This window comes from Carcharhinus amblyrhynchos, chromosome 5, assembly GCF_965287045.1.
Source record: "Carcharhinus amblyrhynchos chromosome 5, sCarAmb.v2.hapA, whole genome shotgun sequence".
Taxonomy (NCBI): Eukaryota; Metazoa; Chordata; class Chondrichthyes; order Carcharhiniformes; family Carcharhinidae; genus Carcharhinus; species Carcharhinus amblyrhynchos.
The window spans coordinates 43,934,692-43,950,878 of NC_137328.1; the positions used below are offsets into that span (position 1 = coordinate 43,934,692).

A 16,187-nucleotide genomic window follows, 5' to 3' on the forward strand; every position below is an offset into this window, starting at 1 on the left:
ACATTTCCCCTTTAACTGCTTATCCAATTTTCTTTTGAAAGCCATGATTGAATCTGCTTTCACCACTTTTTCAGGCAGTGCGTTCCAGATCGTGACCATTTTCTGCGTGAATACATTTTTCCTTGTGTTGCATCTTGGTTCTTCTCTGTTATTAACTTTAAATGCGGGTTCTGGTTCTCAATCAATGGGAACAATTTCTGTTTTCTTCTAGAGTCGTCTTGATTTTGAATGCCTTTATTAATCTCCCATGAAACCTTTCCAAGGAGAGCAGCCCAGCCTCTCCCATCTATTCACATTTCCAGGAAGCTGTGAAAATGTTCCTTGACTGTACCTCAACAATCTCCTCATTTTAAAGGCAACTCCGTGTTTAGTTACAGCTTTGCCTGCCAATCTTTGACTCCACTTTACTTGGGATGGTTTTGTTCTCAATTGATTGAAGTTGATCCTCCTGCAATTAATTAATTTTCTCCTCGATTTGCTCCTTGCCTTTTTTCATAGCTATTCTACATCTTATAATGTGACACTGGTGAATCAGTTGACCTATCTCTCATTTCCCAGAACCAGATCCAAAAAATGTTTCCTTCCTTGTTGGGCTGGAAGCATACTTTCAAAGAATCCCTACAGTGAAGAAGGAGGCTGTTCAGCCCATCAAATCTGCACCAACTTTTTGACACAGCATCTTATCCAGGCCCTACCCTCATAACGCTACATATTTACCCCGCCAATTCCCCTAACTTACACATTTTGAGACACTAATGTACAATTTAGCATGGCCCATCAACCTAATCTGCACATTTTTGGACTGTGGGAGGAAACCCACAAAAACATGGGGAGAACGTGCAGACTCCATACAGTCACCAGAGGCCAGAATTGAACCTGGTCCCTAATGCTGTAAGGCTGCAGTGCTTCCACTATGCTGCTCAACAAAACTATGATCAACTCACTTTTCAAGAGACTCTGCTTCAGAAACTCTTTCTCCTTCTCTGCCATATTACACTATTACCACCCCAATCCATATTAAGGAATTTCAAGTCCTTTGTAATAACTAGTTTTTGCACCTATCTAATTTCCCTGCAGATTTTTTCCTCTTCCTTCTCCATTCATTTGTGACTTAGAAAATATACCCAGTTTTATGATACCTCTTGTTTCTTAACTCTTAATTAAATAAATTCTATCCTTGACCACTACAGGGCACCCTGTCTTCCGCACTGCAATATTCTCCTTGATTGATACTGTCCCCCCTCCTTTCTTTCTTTCCCTCTCTTTACTGAGCACCTTTTAATCCAAGAGTATTTAGTACTAAATCTTTTCCTTTTTTGACGCAGGTCTTCTCATCACTATAATATCATAATCCCAAGTCCCTATTTCTGCTTGCAGCTCACCAACCTTCTTTTGCTATATGGTGTGTGTTTGTACACATGCACAGTTAACCTAATTTCGACTTTCCTGTTTTGTTTTTCCAACCCCATGTAAAACAGTAGGATGTCTTATCCTATTGCTATCTGCTTTTCCCAATCCGTTTATTTTTTTCTTACGCTACATCTTTTTGCCATCCCCTGCAAGATTGTTTAAACACTTTAGAAGCACTCACAATATTCCTGCAAAAATATTGGTCCCCACTCTCTCTAACTGCACCCCATTAAACCTGTACATGCCCCTGTCTCCTCCCCTACTGCCCCAAGAACTGATCCCGAGGAATCTAAAACCCTCACACCTATACCATCTCTGCAGCCACATTCAACTGCTCTGTTCTCCTATTTCTATACTCAAGCACATGACATTGGAAGCAACCTGAGGATTACTGTCATTGATCTATCTACCCTGCTTATTAGTCTCTTTCCTGGCTCCCTACCTCCAGGAACTCATCCATTTTCTATGTATACAGACCACAATCTCTGCTTGGACAGCATACCCCGCTCAGAATGTTCTGCAGCTGATCAGAAGCACCCTGAACCCTGGCATCAGGGAGGCAAATGCAACTACAGAAATGTCTGCCTGTTCTCATAATTAAATCATCTTATCACCATTGTTTTCCCAATCTGGTTCCTCTGCAATTAGGTGCAGTTTTTTTTTAAAGGTCTGGATAAAGAGAAAGCTTGCTTATGGTAAGGAAAGACAAGAAAATGATCCATGATTTTCAGCTGCCGCTACCAGCAAGCTTTAAATTTAAAAAGAAGTGTCCAGCTTGCAGTATCCATTAGAAGAAAGATTAAAGCTCATTTTTGGCATTCGTTAACATGGCAGATACTCTCAGTGTAAATTGCATATCTACTTGTGCAATTTGGAGAAATTATAATTTTCCTGCTTGTGGAGCATTTTCCTTTCATTCATCAGAAGATTGTTTCAGATCAACATTTTAAGTTGATTTTTGCAGGAATATTGTGAGTGAATTATGCAACATTCAGTTATTAGTGGATGCCAATTCCAGATTCATCAGCAGTTTGGAAAATCTGGTAGTTGCATCATAAAAGTAGATTGCAACCCAGTTTGCTATTAGCCTTTCGTCTGTGACAAATGTTTTGGATTTCTTGTAGCCTCAATAACCTTTTGAGGACAACTATTATTGTATTTATTAAGAAATAACATGTTTACAAAGGATAATGTCAAAACGAAATCACCTTCCTGTAAGGGTTACTATAAAGTAATTTAAATTTATTTTTAATGTTTTATAGGAAAGACTGCAGTAAAGAGAAGAGAGCAGCACTTATGAAAGATTTGCAGAAGCTCGTCCATGGAAACATTAAAAATGTATGGGTTTGTTTCAGTCTGCTTTCAACATTACTCTTTTCCTTTCATGGATATTTCACATTTCAGTACAAATTTTTTTTATCATGCTTAATACTAGAATGCAACTTTTTAATTGGTGTTCTGTGCTCCAAATTCTAACGTGACCTGTAAACCAGTGTTCTTCAGAAATATAACCTACACGAGTTTGGAGGCTAAAATAAACTCTCCTCATTAGCAGAATAATACATTGTTTCACATTGTGCAACACCTTGTCCGTTTTAAAAAGGAAAGAGCATATTCACAAGTGGTGCCTGGGGAGCTTTGCACGTTCTGAGCAGGTGCATGGTGTTTCAGATGTAACACGTCGTATGTCGAGTATTGAAAATAAGAGGGGCAATTGCTTTATGCTGCTTTTCATTATCCTATCTTGGAAATGAAAGCTGCCAAACTTTTCATCTGCATTTAAATTCTGATTTTGGGCTTTTTTTCCAGAGAGAAAATAGACTTTGTAAAGCCTTTTGGAAAAAAATTAAATGCATCTCCGTCTTATTCTGTCTGTATCATCTGACTTCCTGTGACGGCTGCCACAGGAACCCCACTAGGGCATACACAATTTCTAAGACATCTTTAAGCATTGGATTAGCAGGTTGACTGTATTGCTGGAGATTGTCACCTTGAAAGTGTCTCACTGAATCCATAATTCTGCAATAAACTTGTTATAACGTGACATTTACACAGTTAGACGTTGCAGATTTTGGCTTTTGGTGTGAATTGTAATTTGTCATTGTTCCAGATTGCTTTTTCACATGACTCTGCTCGCGTTATCCAGTGTTATGTTCAGTTTGGAGATGAAAAACAAAGACAGGAGGTTTTTGAGGAATTGAAAGGTACCTGAGAACTTTGTATGCTCTTCATTACGTTTGAGGAAAGATGCTGTCTAAATGTTGCCCCTTGCTTGATCCCACTTGTATTTTGTTTACAGGACATTTGATTGACTTGAGCAAGTCCAAGTATGGCAGGCATATTGTGAAAAAATTTCTAATGTATGGGTAAGTAGAATGTTTAGAGATAATTATCACTGGGCAGTAATACATAATTTATATTTGATAATGGTCTAGACTTTCCAAGGAGCGGCAATCATCACTGTATAGCTGCTTAGTTTGAACATTCCCCCAACTCATTGCTGCTACATGTTTGTTCCGAGACTTTATGGGCTCAGTTCTCTCTGAACTGTCTTAAGATTTCCTGAGTAACTCTTCTGGTAAGTACACTTTAACTGTCCCAAGTCTCTGACTTAACTCAAGAACCTGAGACATCGTGGAAGGCCCTGGGAAGTAGGGTAAATTACCCATCAGAAGTTCAAATTTCCCAGGCAATTCCCATGTAGGTCAGCATATCAGGAATTCCGTGGTGCTGGCGTTCATCTCAGTCATATGCCTGGCATCTGATGATCCAGAGACCCAAAGATTTGAGCCAATGTGTCTGTTACTAGGATTGTTTCAGATGTTTTTTTAGTTTAGATCGCATTAAATCAACTAATAAATTATTCCTCAGGCTTGATGCCAACTTTATGATTGTTAAATTTTGTCAAGGTCAAAAGTTAGACAGATTGGGCTTGTTCCCACTGGGGTTTAAAAGAGTGATGGATGACTTCATTGAAATAAGACTCTGAATGGTCTTGACAAGTTGGAGGTGGAAAAGGTGCTTCTTCCTGCGTGCGAGATCCAGGGAGCGCGTTTAAAGTTGGGGGTCACCATTTTGGGCAGAGATGAGAATTATTTTGAGTGTTGTGCGAATTTGGCACTCTTTGCAGAAGGAGGTGGAATCATTGAATATGTTTAAGGCGAAGGTAGAGGCAGGGGAATCAAAGGTTATCGAAGGAAATGGGACTTTAAAACTTGAAAATATGCAGATCAGTCATGATGCTATTGAATGGTGGAGCAAGCTCGAGGGACTGAATGGCCGCCTACTGCTCCTATTTCATATGTACATGTATGCTGATGGGTTGTAGGTCTGTACCTCTGATTTTTGTGCATGTGCGTGCATGCGTTGGGTACATGGCATCCTTGTGTGAGGCCAGGCACATCTCACAAGGCGGCCCAAACAGTAAACATTATGGGCAAGTCCTCTGCTCAGTTCTCCACACCTTGTGGTCTTTCCTCTTCAAATGCTCGTACAGGGGCTTCCCATTTTAAGTTTGAAGTTTACCAACATTATCATTCTCTTTGTCTCTTTTGCTCCATACATCTCTCTCGTCTTTATTCACCTCCAAGTTCTTACACCTTTAGAATATTGCCGATCAAACTGTTGACATTTCTTGATATTCATTGACTACCGTTTCTCTGATATCATCCTGAGAGCTTGTTCATTGCTCCTATATTCTCTCCACCTAACATGCTCCAGAATCACATTTTGAAGTTTTCTAGACGTTGGACCTCTGTTTCTTCCATAATCTGAGTTTCAGGTCCGTCGAACAAAACACTCAAATCATATGGACATGAAACGTTAATTCTGTTTTTCTCACCACAGATGCTGCCAAGCCTGCTGAGTCTTTCTGGAATTTTCTGTGTTTATTCCAGATCACAGGCTTGATGACTTAAGATTTCTGCTTATTTCTTTGCTGTCTAGCCTTTTGTTTGAAGAATCCATTCTTCACCAATGTTTCTTTATGGTAGTGACCATCTTTTGACAAGATGCTTCTCAGGTACTTAAATTTTGACGTGTTCCAGACGTTGACCGTTGATCTTGACCTCTATGTTCCCACCACCTTTATTCCAAACTTCACAACTTTTTGTTTATATTAATTTTCATTCTGAAGCTTTCACAACATTAATTCCACAGTCAGTTAGTATCTCTGGATCTTCTGGTCTCGCCATCTACAAATTGTACTATCTTTACCTACTTTGTCGTTTTGAATTTCATCTTCTGCTTTTACCTCCATAATTTTAAAAGTAATGGTGAGCCTGATGGCTACAATTATCCTTTTGCCTCTACAACACTTTGAACAGCTTTTGCAAATGGAGCTGGTCAAAATTCTTTTCATTTTCCAGAAGGCAAGTTTGCACTTCTTGTTTGATTCTGTGGTTCTTTGGGCAGCACAGTGGCATCGTGGTTACAACTATTGCCTCACACTGTCAGGACCCAGGTTCAGTTCCAGCCTCGGGTGACTGTGTGGAGTCTGCAAGTTCTGCTTGGGTTTCCTCCAGGTGCTCTGATTTTCTCCCGCAATGCAAAGATATGCAGTTAGGTGGATTGGCCATATTAAATTGCCCCTTGGTTTTCGGGGATTAGAAGAGTAAATATGTGGGATTACAAGGATAGGGCCTGGGTGGGATTGTGGTCAGTACAGACTGGATGGGCCGAAGGCATCCTACACTGTAGGGATTCTGTGATTCTTATCACTGCCATAGCTTTTCTAGTTACGTAACTCTTCCCCAAAACAGAATTGGTAGCAGTAGATTCTATGTTTTGCTTTGGTTTCCAATCTACTTACTATGGAGATGAACATGGGTGGCATGGTAGCACAGTGGTTAGCACTGCTGCTTCACAGCTTCAGGGACTTGGGTTCGATTCCTGGCTTGGGTCACTCTATGTGGAGTTTGCACATTCTCCTCGTGTCTGTGTGTGTTTCCTCTGGGTGCTCCGGTTTCCTCCCACAGTCCAAAGATGTGCAGGTTAGGTTGATTGGCCACGCTAAAAAAGTTGCCCTCTTGTGTCCTGAGATGCATAGGTTAAAGGGATTAGTGTATAAATATGTAGGGGTATGAGGGTAGGGCCTGGGTGGGATTGTGGCCAGTGCAGACCGAATGGCCTCTTTCTGTTTTGTAGGGTTTCTATGATTCTATGATTTTGCTGAATAGAATCAAGAAAGGATTTCGGACCTCGGTGGCATAGGGTTATGAGGAGCAACAAGAGAATTGTGTAACTTGTGCGAGGAGATGTACTCTTAAGGACCATGGCTGGAAAATGTTGTGTGAACACAGTAACCCCAATCGAGAAGGGAGTGAATACTACTGCATCATAACTTTGATTGCATATGCATTCACAGCATAGTAAAGATTCAGCAAATGGATGGAATCATAGAGGGGGTGTACAATATAGGATGAACCTGGTCTTACGGGAGCTTTTTGGATACTGGAGTCCTCCTTCTCCCTCCTAGAGCAATTCCTTCACTCCTTATGGTAAATCCAGAGTGTGAGAGGAATCCGCAGTGATTTCCCGCTCTTGCACCATAGCAATCATGTGCCAAGGCATGTGAAGCCTTGGGTCAACTGGAAGTAATCTGCAAGTAGCATCTATCCTTGCAAAAAATATTTAACAAAGTTCTTGAGCACAGTCAGATAAAGAAGTATAATTGTTGATTTCCCATGGTGGATTTCAACAACATCTTGAGAGTTTCCCTGCCAAATGTTAATTTTTACTATGTTAACTTTAATTTTCAGCAGTAATTAAATTATTTAAGTGTTTAAAAAAAATCCTCACTTGCTGCACAAATTAATGTTTATTTTGCTAGAAACAAGCAACAAGTCGCAGAAGTAATCAAGAGCTTTAAAGGTGGAGTTAAAAAACTGTTGCGACATTCAGAGGCATCAGCAATTGTGGAATATGCATACAATGACAAAGCAATATTGGAGCAGAGGACAATGCTAACAGAAGAACTTTATGGAAACACGTTTATGATTTGCAAGGTAATTTTCTAACTGTTATTTGAGAGTCCAGAAAAACTCAAACTCAATTGTCCATACCTTTGTCAATTTTAACTCATTGGCTTCCATACTGTTACTGGAACAAATGGCGTGAGGAGTAGTTTATGCATAAAATCAAATCACACAAGCTATTTTAACAAATTTTTTAGTGTCTTTGTGCTCTCTTTCTCTTTTTTTTTTACTTATTACCTTATTCTAATTTTTAACCAGTTGTGCCATTTGCCCTGACCAAGCTTGGTTTCAAATATTGTCATTGAATTTCCTTCTGTTTCACTGTTTACTGCCCACTTTGTAGCTAGAACCCTCATTGGAAAGATTAAGCCGAATGAAGGTCACAAGCTTGACCTGATCCATTTTTAATTTTTGATTGCCATACTCAGGCAGTTGCAGGACAGTACAGATCTGTGGTTATGGATCTGTATTTCTAACTGTGCCAGTTAACCATGCTGTTAACCTCATACCAAGTAAAATAGATTAGACTCCAATTTGAAAAAAAAAGTTCCTTCTTTGTACATAAGATTACAGAGGATATATGGCATTGGAAGTTTGTACTTCAGTGAAGCTTGGACCCATCTTTTTCATCTAAATCTACCACTGTAATCATCTGTTCCCTTTTCCCTTAAATGCTTATCTGGTTTCCCCTTAATTGCACCTGCGCTATTGTCTTCAGTGATACCCTGTGATAGTGAGTTCCACATTCTTCCTACTTTGGGTGAACAAGTTGGATTTTTTATGATTATCTTGTATCAATGGCTCCTACTTATGTTCTTTGCCATAACAGAAAATGTTTTCTGTGTCCACTCTATCAAACTCTTTCATAATTTTGAAGACCTTTATTAGATCACTCAGCCTCCTTTTTGCAATAAAGAGATCCAGTCTGTCAATCTTTTCCTAAAATAATCACAAACTCAATTCTGGTATATCTTTGTTAACGTTCTCTGCAGCCTCTCCAATGCTGATTATATTTTTTTCAAAATGATGAGCAGATCTTCATGCAGTGTTATCTACAGATTCCATACAAGGCATTACACTTCAATTAACAATCAACAAGAAGTCCGATAGAGCAACACATATGTGTTCTAATTTTGCAGTTTTAATTTTGCGTGTGAAATCATTTGAAATGACTTATGCAAGAAAATATTGTAATTATAATCTAGACTTGCACTATGTTCTATGAAAGAAATGACTTGGTGCTTTACAGCAACAGTGCATAGACTGTTGTGACTTGGTATGTCACACATTGAGTTAATTACATTATTCAGTGCCTCCCCAGTAGAATAGGAGGCCATATTGTTCCCTGCAGAAACAAAAAGGAACAAAGTTTCTATATAACATTATTTTAAAACAGGTTTATAAAAGCTTTTCTTTTGGTCAGTATTTGGAATGAATTGTTTTTTTTTGTTTTCTAGTCTGTATTTTGTCCAACATTGGACAAGGTTCTCGAGTCCAATCCCAATAAACGAGAGGGTATAATGGGAGAAATGAAAGAGATCCTCAGTCCTATGGTACAGAAGTAAGAAAACCATTAATGATTTTATCAGTTATTACATTGTTATTGTTTTGATTCCAGTGAAACAAGTGATCTGTCTCAAGGGTATTGCTAAACAAAAAGTATCTCCATATTCAGTATGTGCAATGACCTGATGTACACGATGGTTGCAGCCTGTACATCAACCATCCCGTCAGCTCTGATGTGAAGGGTAAAAAAAAAACTAACCCCCATTAAGGAGCAATTGAGTAACCCAAGGAAATACTTGACCTATCAATTTCCATAACTTATTATTCCATTCTGTATGCTTTGATCACATTTTGCTGATTTCTATCTAATGCCTTCACAAATTATTCACATGACGAAGGAACAGCGCTCCAAAAGTTTGTGATTTCAAATAAATCTGGACTATAACCTGGTGTCGTGTGGCCTCTCATCTTGTCCACCCAGTCCAACACTGGCATCTCCACACATTATTAGATAATTCTATTCCAGAATTAATTCACCCTTTGGGTAAAATAAATTGTTTGCCAACTAACTCATCACTTTATTTTTTAATTAGCTCATGTGCCTCCTAATTTTATCTAATCCAATCACCTAATTTAAACTGTCAAATATGTGTTTTTAAAATCATAAGAAATAGGAACAAGAGTAAGCCATTGAGCCCCTTGAGCCTACTCCATTCAATAGGATCATGGATGAACCCTCATTCCTCACGTCTACTTTTCTGCCCTTTCCCTGTAACCCTTGATTCCCTCACTGATCAAGAATCTATCTAACTCTGGCCCAAATAGATACACAAGGACTCTGCCCCTACAGCTGTGGCAAGGAGCTCCAAAGAGAGAGAACCTCAGAGGAAAAATTCCTCCTCATCTCAGTGTTAAATTGGCACCCCTTTATTCTGAGACAATGCCCTCTGATGTTTTCCTCATGAGACTCTCCCATGAGGGAAAACACCCTTTCAGCATTTACCCTTTCAAGCCCCTTAAGAATCCTATATGTTTCAATGAAATCACTTCATTCTTGATTCAAATGAATCGAGTCCCAACCTGTTTAACCTTTCTTCATAAGATAATCCCTCCTGATGGGATCATCCTAGTGAACCTTCTCTGAACTGCCTCCAATGAAATAATATCTCCCCTTCAATAAGGGGATCAAAACTCTTCCAAACTCCAACTCATACAGCTTGCTTAGCTAACTGCAGGAGAGCTCATTCAATTTTGCAAGACTATGTGCACAAACGTAACATTTCATTTGGCTTAATCCTTCAAATAAGGTAAAATATTTACAAAACCAGACAAACCTAATTCTCAGAAACAAGATCAATCGAGAATACAGTGAATTTAAGTTCAAACTTCCTTAGTTAAACTTAATTCTGTTATAACTCACCACTTTTTATACCTTTCTACGTGTAACTCCTCTCTGAGCTACAAAATTTTTATTTTTGTGATCAATGGGTACAGTAATGCTATCGATCAACATGGAAAAGATTATATCTGTGCTTGGCTTTACATTTCCATAATGCCTAGATTTCTCCTTCAAGGTCAAAGGGTCACTAAACTTTCAGTTCAGTTCACTAAACTTTCAAATAGTATCACATATGGATCCTTTCCTACTAGATAATAGAAATATCTGGGTATTCATCTCTCTCTTTAGGCCCAGCTTGCATTCCAGAAGGGGGTAAATCAAAGGATTCTGCCCTTGCTCCCTTGTACTTTTTTTCTAGTTAAGTTGAAGAAACATCATCTTTCAATTCAGCACTTTTATAGTCATTTGTATTCAAACATTGAGTTCCAACTGTTTAGATCTGTTTTTCCCTCCCCACCCCTTTTTTTTGAGGCAGCAGCTATTGGTAATGATTGCAGTTTTACCAGTTCCCATGTGAATTTGTTATATTAGTTATCCCATTACGATCCCCCTTGTCTTTAACCATCATCTATTTTGCCTATTTCTACCTCTAAAATCACGTCCTGTCCTTGGCTCAACTCCTCCATTTATTAACTCGAGAATTGACTTCCACTGCATTTTTATCCCCACCCCTATGTCTTCCCTAAATAAAGTGGCTCCTGTGGCCTTACTTGCCTTGAGTCCTGATTATCCAACACCCTGTGCTCACTGACCTACCTTGACTTGCAGTTAAGTAGTGCTTTAATTTCAAAACACTCCATAGCCTCTGATCTCCTTATCCCTGTAATCCTCTCAACCCTCATATCTGTGCTTATCTAATTCTGATCTCTTGTACATTCCTGATTTTAATTGTTCCACCATTGGTCACTGTGCTTTAGCTGCCAGTAAGTTGTGGAATTACCTCTCCAACCATTCCACCTCTGCTCCTTTAAGATGCTTCTCACAGTCTACTTCCTTCATCAAGCTTTTGGCCATCTGCTCTAAAATCTCCTTATGTGGCTCAGTGTCATTCTATTTTATATAATGATTCTGTTAAGTGCCTTAGGATTTTTTTTGTGTTAATGATGTTATATAAATAAATGTAATCTGTCCTTGTCTTTCACCCTATTGCAGGCCTTCTTTGTATTTTTTACCTTTGCCTCTGCATTTGCTTAAAACCTGTTTGATCAGAACAGGATAATGTTGGAGATATAAGGTCATTAACTTTATTCCTTTCTTCACAGATGCTGCCTTACTTGCTGAGTATTTCTAACATTTTGTTACTTCAGATTTCTAGCAGCTGCAACATTTGCTTCTGCGTGAAACACTGTGTTTGCCTCTGATGTATTTCTAAAAATATATTTAACCCTCTTTCTGATCATGTGCAATGTCCTATGCGTATGTTCATTGACCCCTTTATAGGTTACTCAACAGTCTCACTCTGTTACCTTCCACCCCTCAACCCAAAGTGCTGCTCATGTTTTCTGCTCTTGTCATCTGCCTCTTGTATTTACTCCTGCTTTGTCACTGGTGACAGTCACTTCTCTCCTTCCTCTAACGCTTCCATGTTCTGGAGCACCCCTTTGTTAAACTTCTCTTCACTGTTAGAAGTCACCAATGAAAACAACCTACCTCTTCAATTTCACTGTTGGCTGAATCCTGTCATTTAGCAGCTCTTCCTACTTGAGTTTGCCCCTCAGCTGAAGAACTTTATGTGAATGCTGCTGTTGAAATTTAAGTTGTATAAATTTTGAGTTAATCAGGGAGCTGCTTTAAATGTACTTAGAACTTACTGATGTTTATGCTCTTTGTATGATTCTTTGCATGCAATTTTCAATTAAAGTTAATAGTATAACTGTGGTTTAATTCATTTTGTTTCCTTGATCATCTCTAGAGAGGCAGTAATAAAGCACACATTGGTACACAAAGCATTTTTGGATTTCTTCACACATTGCTCTGATAAAATGAGAACGGTAACTGATTTTTTTAAAAAGCGATTCTGTATGTATAGCCATTCATTATAATTGTTCACAATTTGTATTTTAATCTACTTAGATTAATCTTTGAATTTTCTAGTTAGCAAATTTAAATCTTACGTTCTGTGCTGTCATAAATTTGTTCAGTTAATCCTTCATCTTTTTGAAACTAAAGTACAATTTCAGATTGAGTTGGACCAGCCGTAATAACAAGCTTCTTTGAATGTGCAGCTGGGCAGATACTTTACAAGTGAAAGCTACCCACGTTGTTCCCTTTAATCAGCTACAACAGCTACTTACACTTTGGTTGTTAGGGACCAGAATCCCAGCTAATTTAAAAATAACAATGAAGTAAACATTGATTTAAATTTGAATAATCACTCATGGCTTAATAGTTGTCTGTGATCAAGCGAAGCATCTTGCAATGTTCAAAGTTCCATGCAAGTAGAAAGTGTTGTATAAATTCACTAAACCAATAATGGATTTGCTTTAAATGCGCTCCTTGTTGATATGTTTATGCCCCTGTTTTCCTTTAATTGGAGTAAGTTGCTATGTACGCAGTGCTGAGAATCAAAATTAATTTAAATATAGTTTAACGTGTTAACTGACCTCTGTTTAGTTAAGGTGGTAAAGCACTTTGTGCATGAAGTATTTTGTTTAAAAGAAGTGTTGTGATTGTGATTTAATCATAATTAAATCTTAACTCTTGCTTTGAAAATCCTCGTGCATATTGCTTTGATTTATTATTGTCACATGTCTTGATGCACGATGAAAAGTATTGTTTCTTGCGCACTATACAGATAAAGCTTTCGTGGAGAAGGAAAGGAGAAAGTGCAAAATGCGGTGTTACAGTCATAGCTAGGTTATAGAGAAAGATCAAGTTAATGCGAGATAGGTCCATTCAAGTCTAATGACAGCAGGGTAGAAACTGTTCTTGAGTCGGTTGGTACGTGACCTCAGACTTTTGTATCCCTTTCCTGATGAAAGAAGGTGGAAGAGTGAATGTCCAGGGTGTGTGGAACTTGATTATGCTGGCTGCTTTTCCAAGGCATCGAAGTGTAGACAATCAATGTTACAGGGTTTTGTACGGAATAGACATGGATGGAAAATAAATACAAATTATTAGAGTTTGTTTTGATTTTAATATGGTGGAAGGATGCAACTGCACCCATTCCGGAACATATTGGGTGCCTTGAAGTGATTTCATTGACTCATTCAAATGATACCAAAGCTTGTGTGGTTCACAACTGTCACCTGAAGCTTGAAGTTATGTAATTGTTCAAGGATGTCTTTATTCTTGCATGTTAATTTGGCGGTGGTTTTATTCTGCTATTAGCGCAGTAATTTTCTGACTATCTGGTGCAGGCAGAGGCAGACACTCTGAACAGATGCATGTTAAAAATGCATTCATATTATCACCAGCATACAAGCAAAATGCTGCAGCTGTTGGAAATCTAAAATAAAAACAGGAAATACCCAGCAAGACAGGCACCATTTGTTGGGAGTGAAACATTTTGGGTCAGTGAGCTTTCATCAAAAGTTGCTGAGCATGTTTTTTTTGGTTTAATTTCAATTTTTTTTTTATTGTGAACATTGCATTCACTGCAACTTATTCCAATAAAATGAACAGGCTAGAAAAAATGCAATTTGGAGTTTGATTGCTTGATGCGTCAAATGAATCTCAATTGGTTTTTGCTGTTCATTTGGTCCATAAAATGAGATTACAGCCTTCAAATTTACCCCCATGTATGCAGTATAGTTATTTCTTTTGCCAGTATCTAGTTTGCTTCACTGCGCCAAGTATATTGTGTGTAATACTATTATACAGACTCGAGGATTAATGATATATTTTCGTAGTGTAAATGATTATGATGTCTATTTGAAATGTACTTTTCTGAATTCAGGAAATGATTGAAACAATGAGAGAAGCAGTCATCTATATGGCACACACACATGATGGAAGCAGAGTCACCATGCAATGTTTATGGCACGGGACCCCCAAAGTAAGCAGAAGAGAACCAGGGTGCCTTTTGCTATGCTTTTTGTTTTGATCTGATGTTTGTTATGCACTGTATTTTCCATGGCTGCACCCAGTACAAATAATAAATCAGATGATTGACCAAATGGTCAGATACTCAAAAAAGCTAGTTACCTCCAGCTTAAATTCCTCTATTTGTTTTCATATTCAGGACTGCATGTTTCAAACCTAATATTTGAAATTTGCTGTACTTTGTAACATTTAGACTGCTGTATTATTATTTTCAACATCTGATTCAGTAATAATCTGAAGAGATTGAGAACTTCCCTGAAGGCAGAGCTACTTGCTGCCTTATTTAGGCCAGTAAGATTTCCACTTTGGTTCATACTTTTTGCTGAAATGATTGATAGGCAGTATAAGAGTGGAGTATTGTTGGTGTCACGACAAGTAACCTCACGTTCCCTTGAATTATGAAAGGGATGGTTCTGATCACTACACAGTGATGCCTGTGGAGCTGCAATATGCAAATGTCAGATGATAACTGATGAATAGTCTGCCAAGGTACTGTAGCTTAGGCATGATGATTAGCTACTTGGAGTCACTAGAGGGCAACTGGCATCCACAGTTCAGTTTCAGTAGAGGATGGGGAGGAGGGAAGGAATCTAATTATAATAAAGCTACTTTGAAGTCCTGAAAGGAACAAATTATTGGATTACACTGACCAGTTAATCAAGTTGTTTTTTCTCTGACTCAGTTTTTAAACAGCTTGGTGTATTCATCAGTTCTTGTTAGAACAAGTTCAGGTACAACTCTTTATCATTAAAAATTTTGTTTCTTCCTAGGACAGAAAAGTTATTGTGAAAACAATGAAGACCTACATAGAGAAAATTGCTACTGTAAGATATGGATCTGCAGTTTTTTTTTGTATGCTAGAAGTTTGAAAGTCCTTTTGGAAATGTAATCAGATTATTTTGATTGAGATAGAGAGGTGGAGAATATAGTAAATAGCCAATTTTAAAAAGTGGAGTGTATTTAGCACAGTTTATTCATACTTTGCATCTCATGTTACGTGATTTAAAATTACCCTGTGGAATAAAATCATACGCTTCCTGGAAAATAATTTCTGTTACGGAGTGAATGATCGTTAACCAGATTTGTTGCTTCATGGGATGGGGGCATCTATAGCAAGGCCAGCATTTCTTGTCCATCCCCAATTGCTCTTGAATTGAGTGGCTTGCTAGGCCGCTTAAGAGGGCAGAGGCAACTGTATTGCTGAAAATCTGGAATCATGTGTAGGCTAGACAGGGTAAGGATAAGTGATTTCCTCCCTATAACTTTAAACCAAATGGGTTTTTTGATAATCAACGATAGTTTAATGGTCACTGTTGCTGAAGTGAGCTTTCAATTCGAGATTGTATTAATTGAATTTAAATTCCACCAGTTGCAGTGATGGGAATTGAACCAATGTCTCCAGAGCATTACGTTTGGTCTGGATTAATAGTCCAGTGGCATTATTATTACGCCACCATCTTCCCCCAAGTAATGGGCTGGAAAATTCCGTTTTCTTTTTTAAAATTTTTTTTCTGATACCTGTCATTACTGATTCACACAACAGCTTACTGGAACTGGGAGCAGGAGCAGCTTATGTTGATGTGGCCCTACCCATGAGGAGGGACAGTGATAGCCTCTAATGAAGATTGGTATCTTGCAATGTTACATGCTAGTGGTAGATTGCATGCTCTTTCCCTCAATGATGAGGCAAATCGGTACAGCACATTTTGTACCATCCAGCATTTTTATGGCACAGCACAGTTTTTACACTCATCAGCTTTAATTTTATGACTAACCATAAAGGAACAATCACATTTATTTTCTTATAAAAATTAATTTAAAGAACTGAGACTTAATAGTGACTTAAGAAAAGG

General features: G+C 38.3%; 1 protein-coding gene across 2 annotated transcripts in view; it reads left to right on the forward strand.

Annotated features, from left to right (window-relative positions):
- Positions 1-16,187, forward strand: part of pum3 (pumilio RNA-binding family member 3) — a 51,591-nt gene that overhangs the window by 16,305 nt on the left and 19,099 nt on the right. For both annotated transcript variants that reach the window (XM_080188705.1, XM_080188706.1), the window contains exons 5-12: positions 2,673-2,748; positions 3,521-3,614; positions 3,710-3,776; positions 7,241-7,415; positions 8,843-8,946; positions 12,203-12,281; positions 14,189-14,287; positions 15,105-15,158. In XM_080188705.1, the coding sequence (XP_080044831.1) occupies positions 2,673-2,748; positions 3,521-3,614; positions 3,710-3,776; positions 7,241-7,415; positions 8,843-8,946; positions 12,203-12,281; positions 14,189-14,287; positions 15,105-15,158 (748 nt within the window). The remainder of the gene's footprint in view (positions 1-2,672; positions 2,749-3,520; positions 3,615-3,709; positions 3,777-7,240; positions 7,416-8,842; positions 8,947-12,202; positions 12,282-14,188; positions 14,288-15,104; positions 15,159-16,187) is intronic.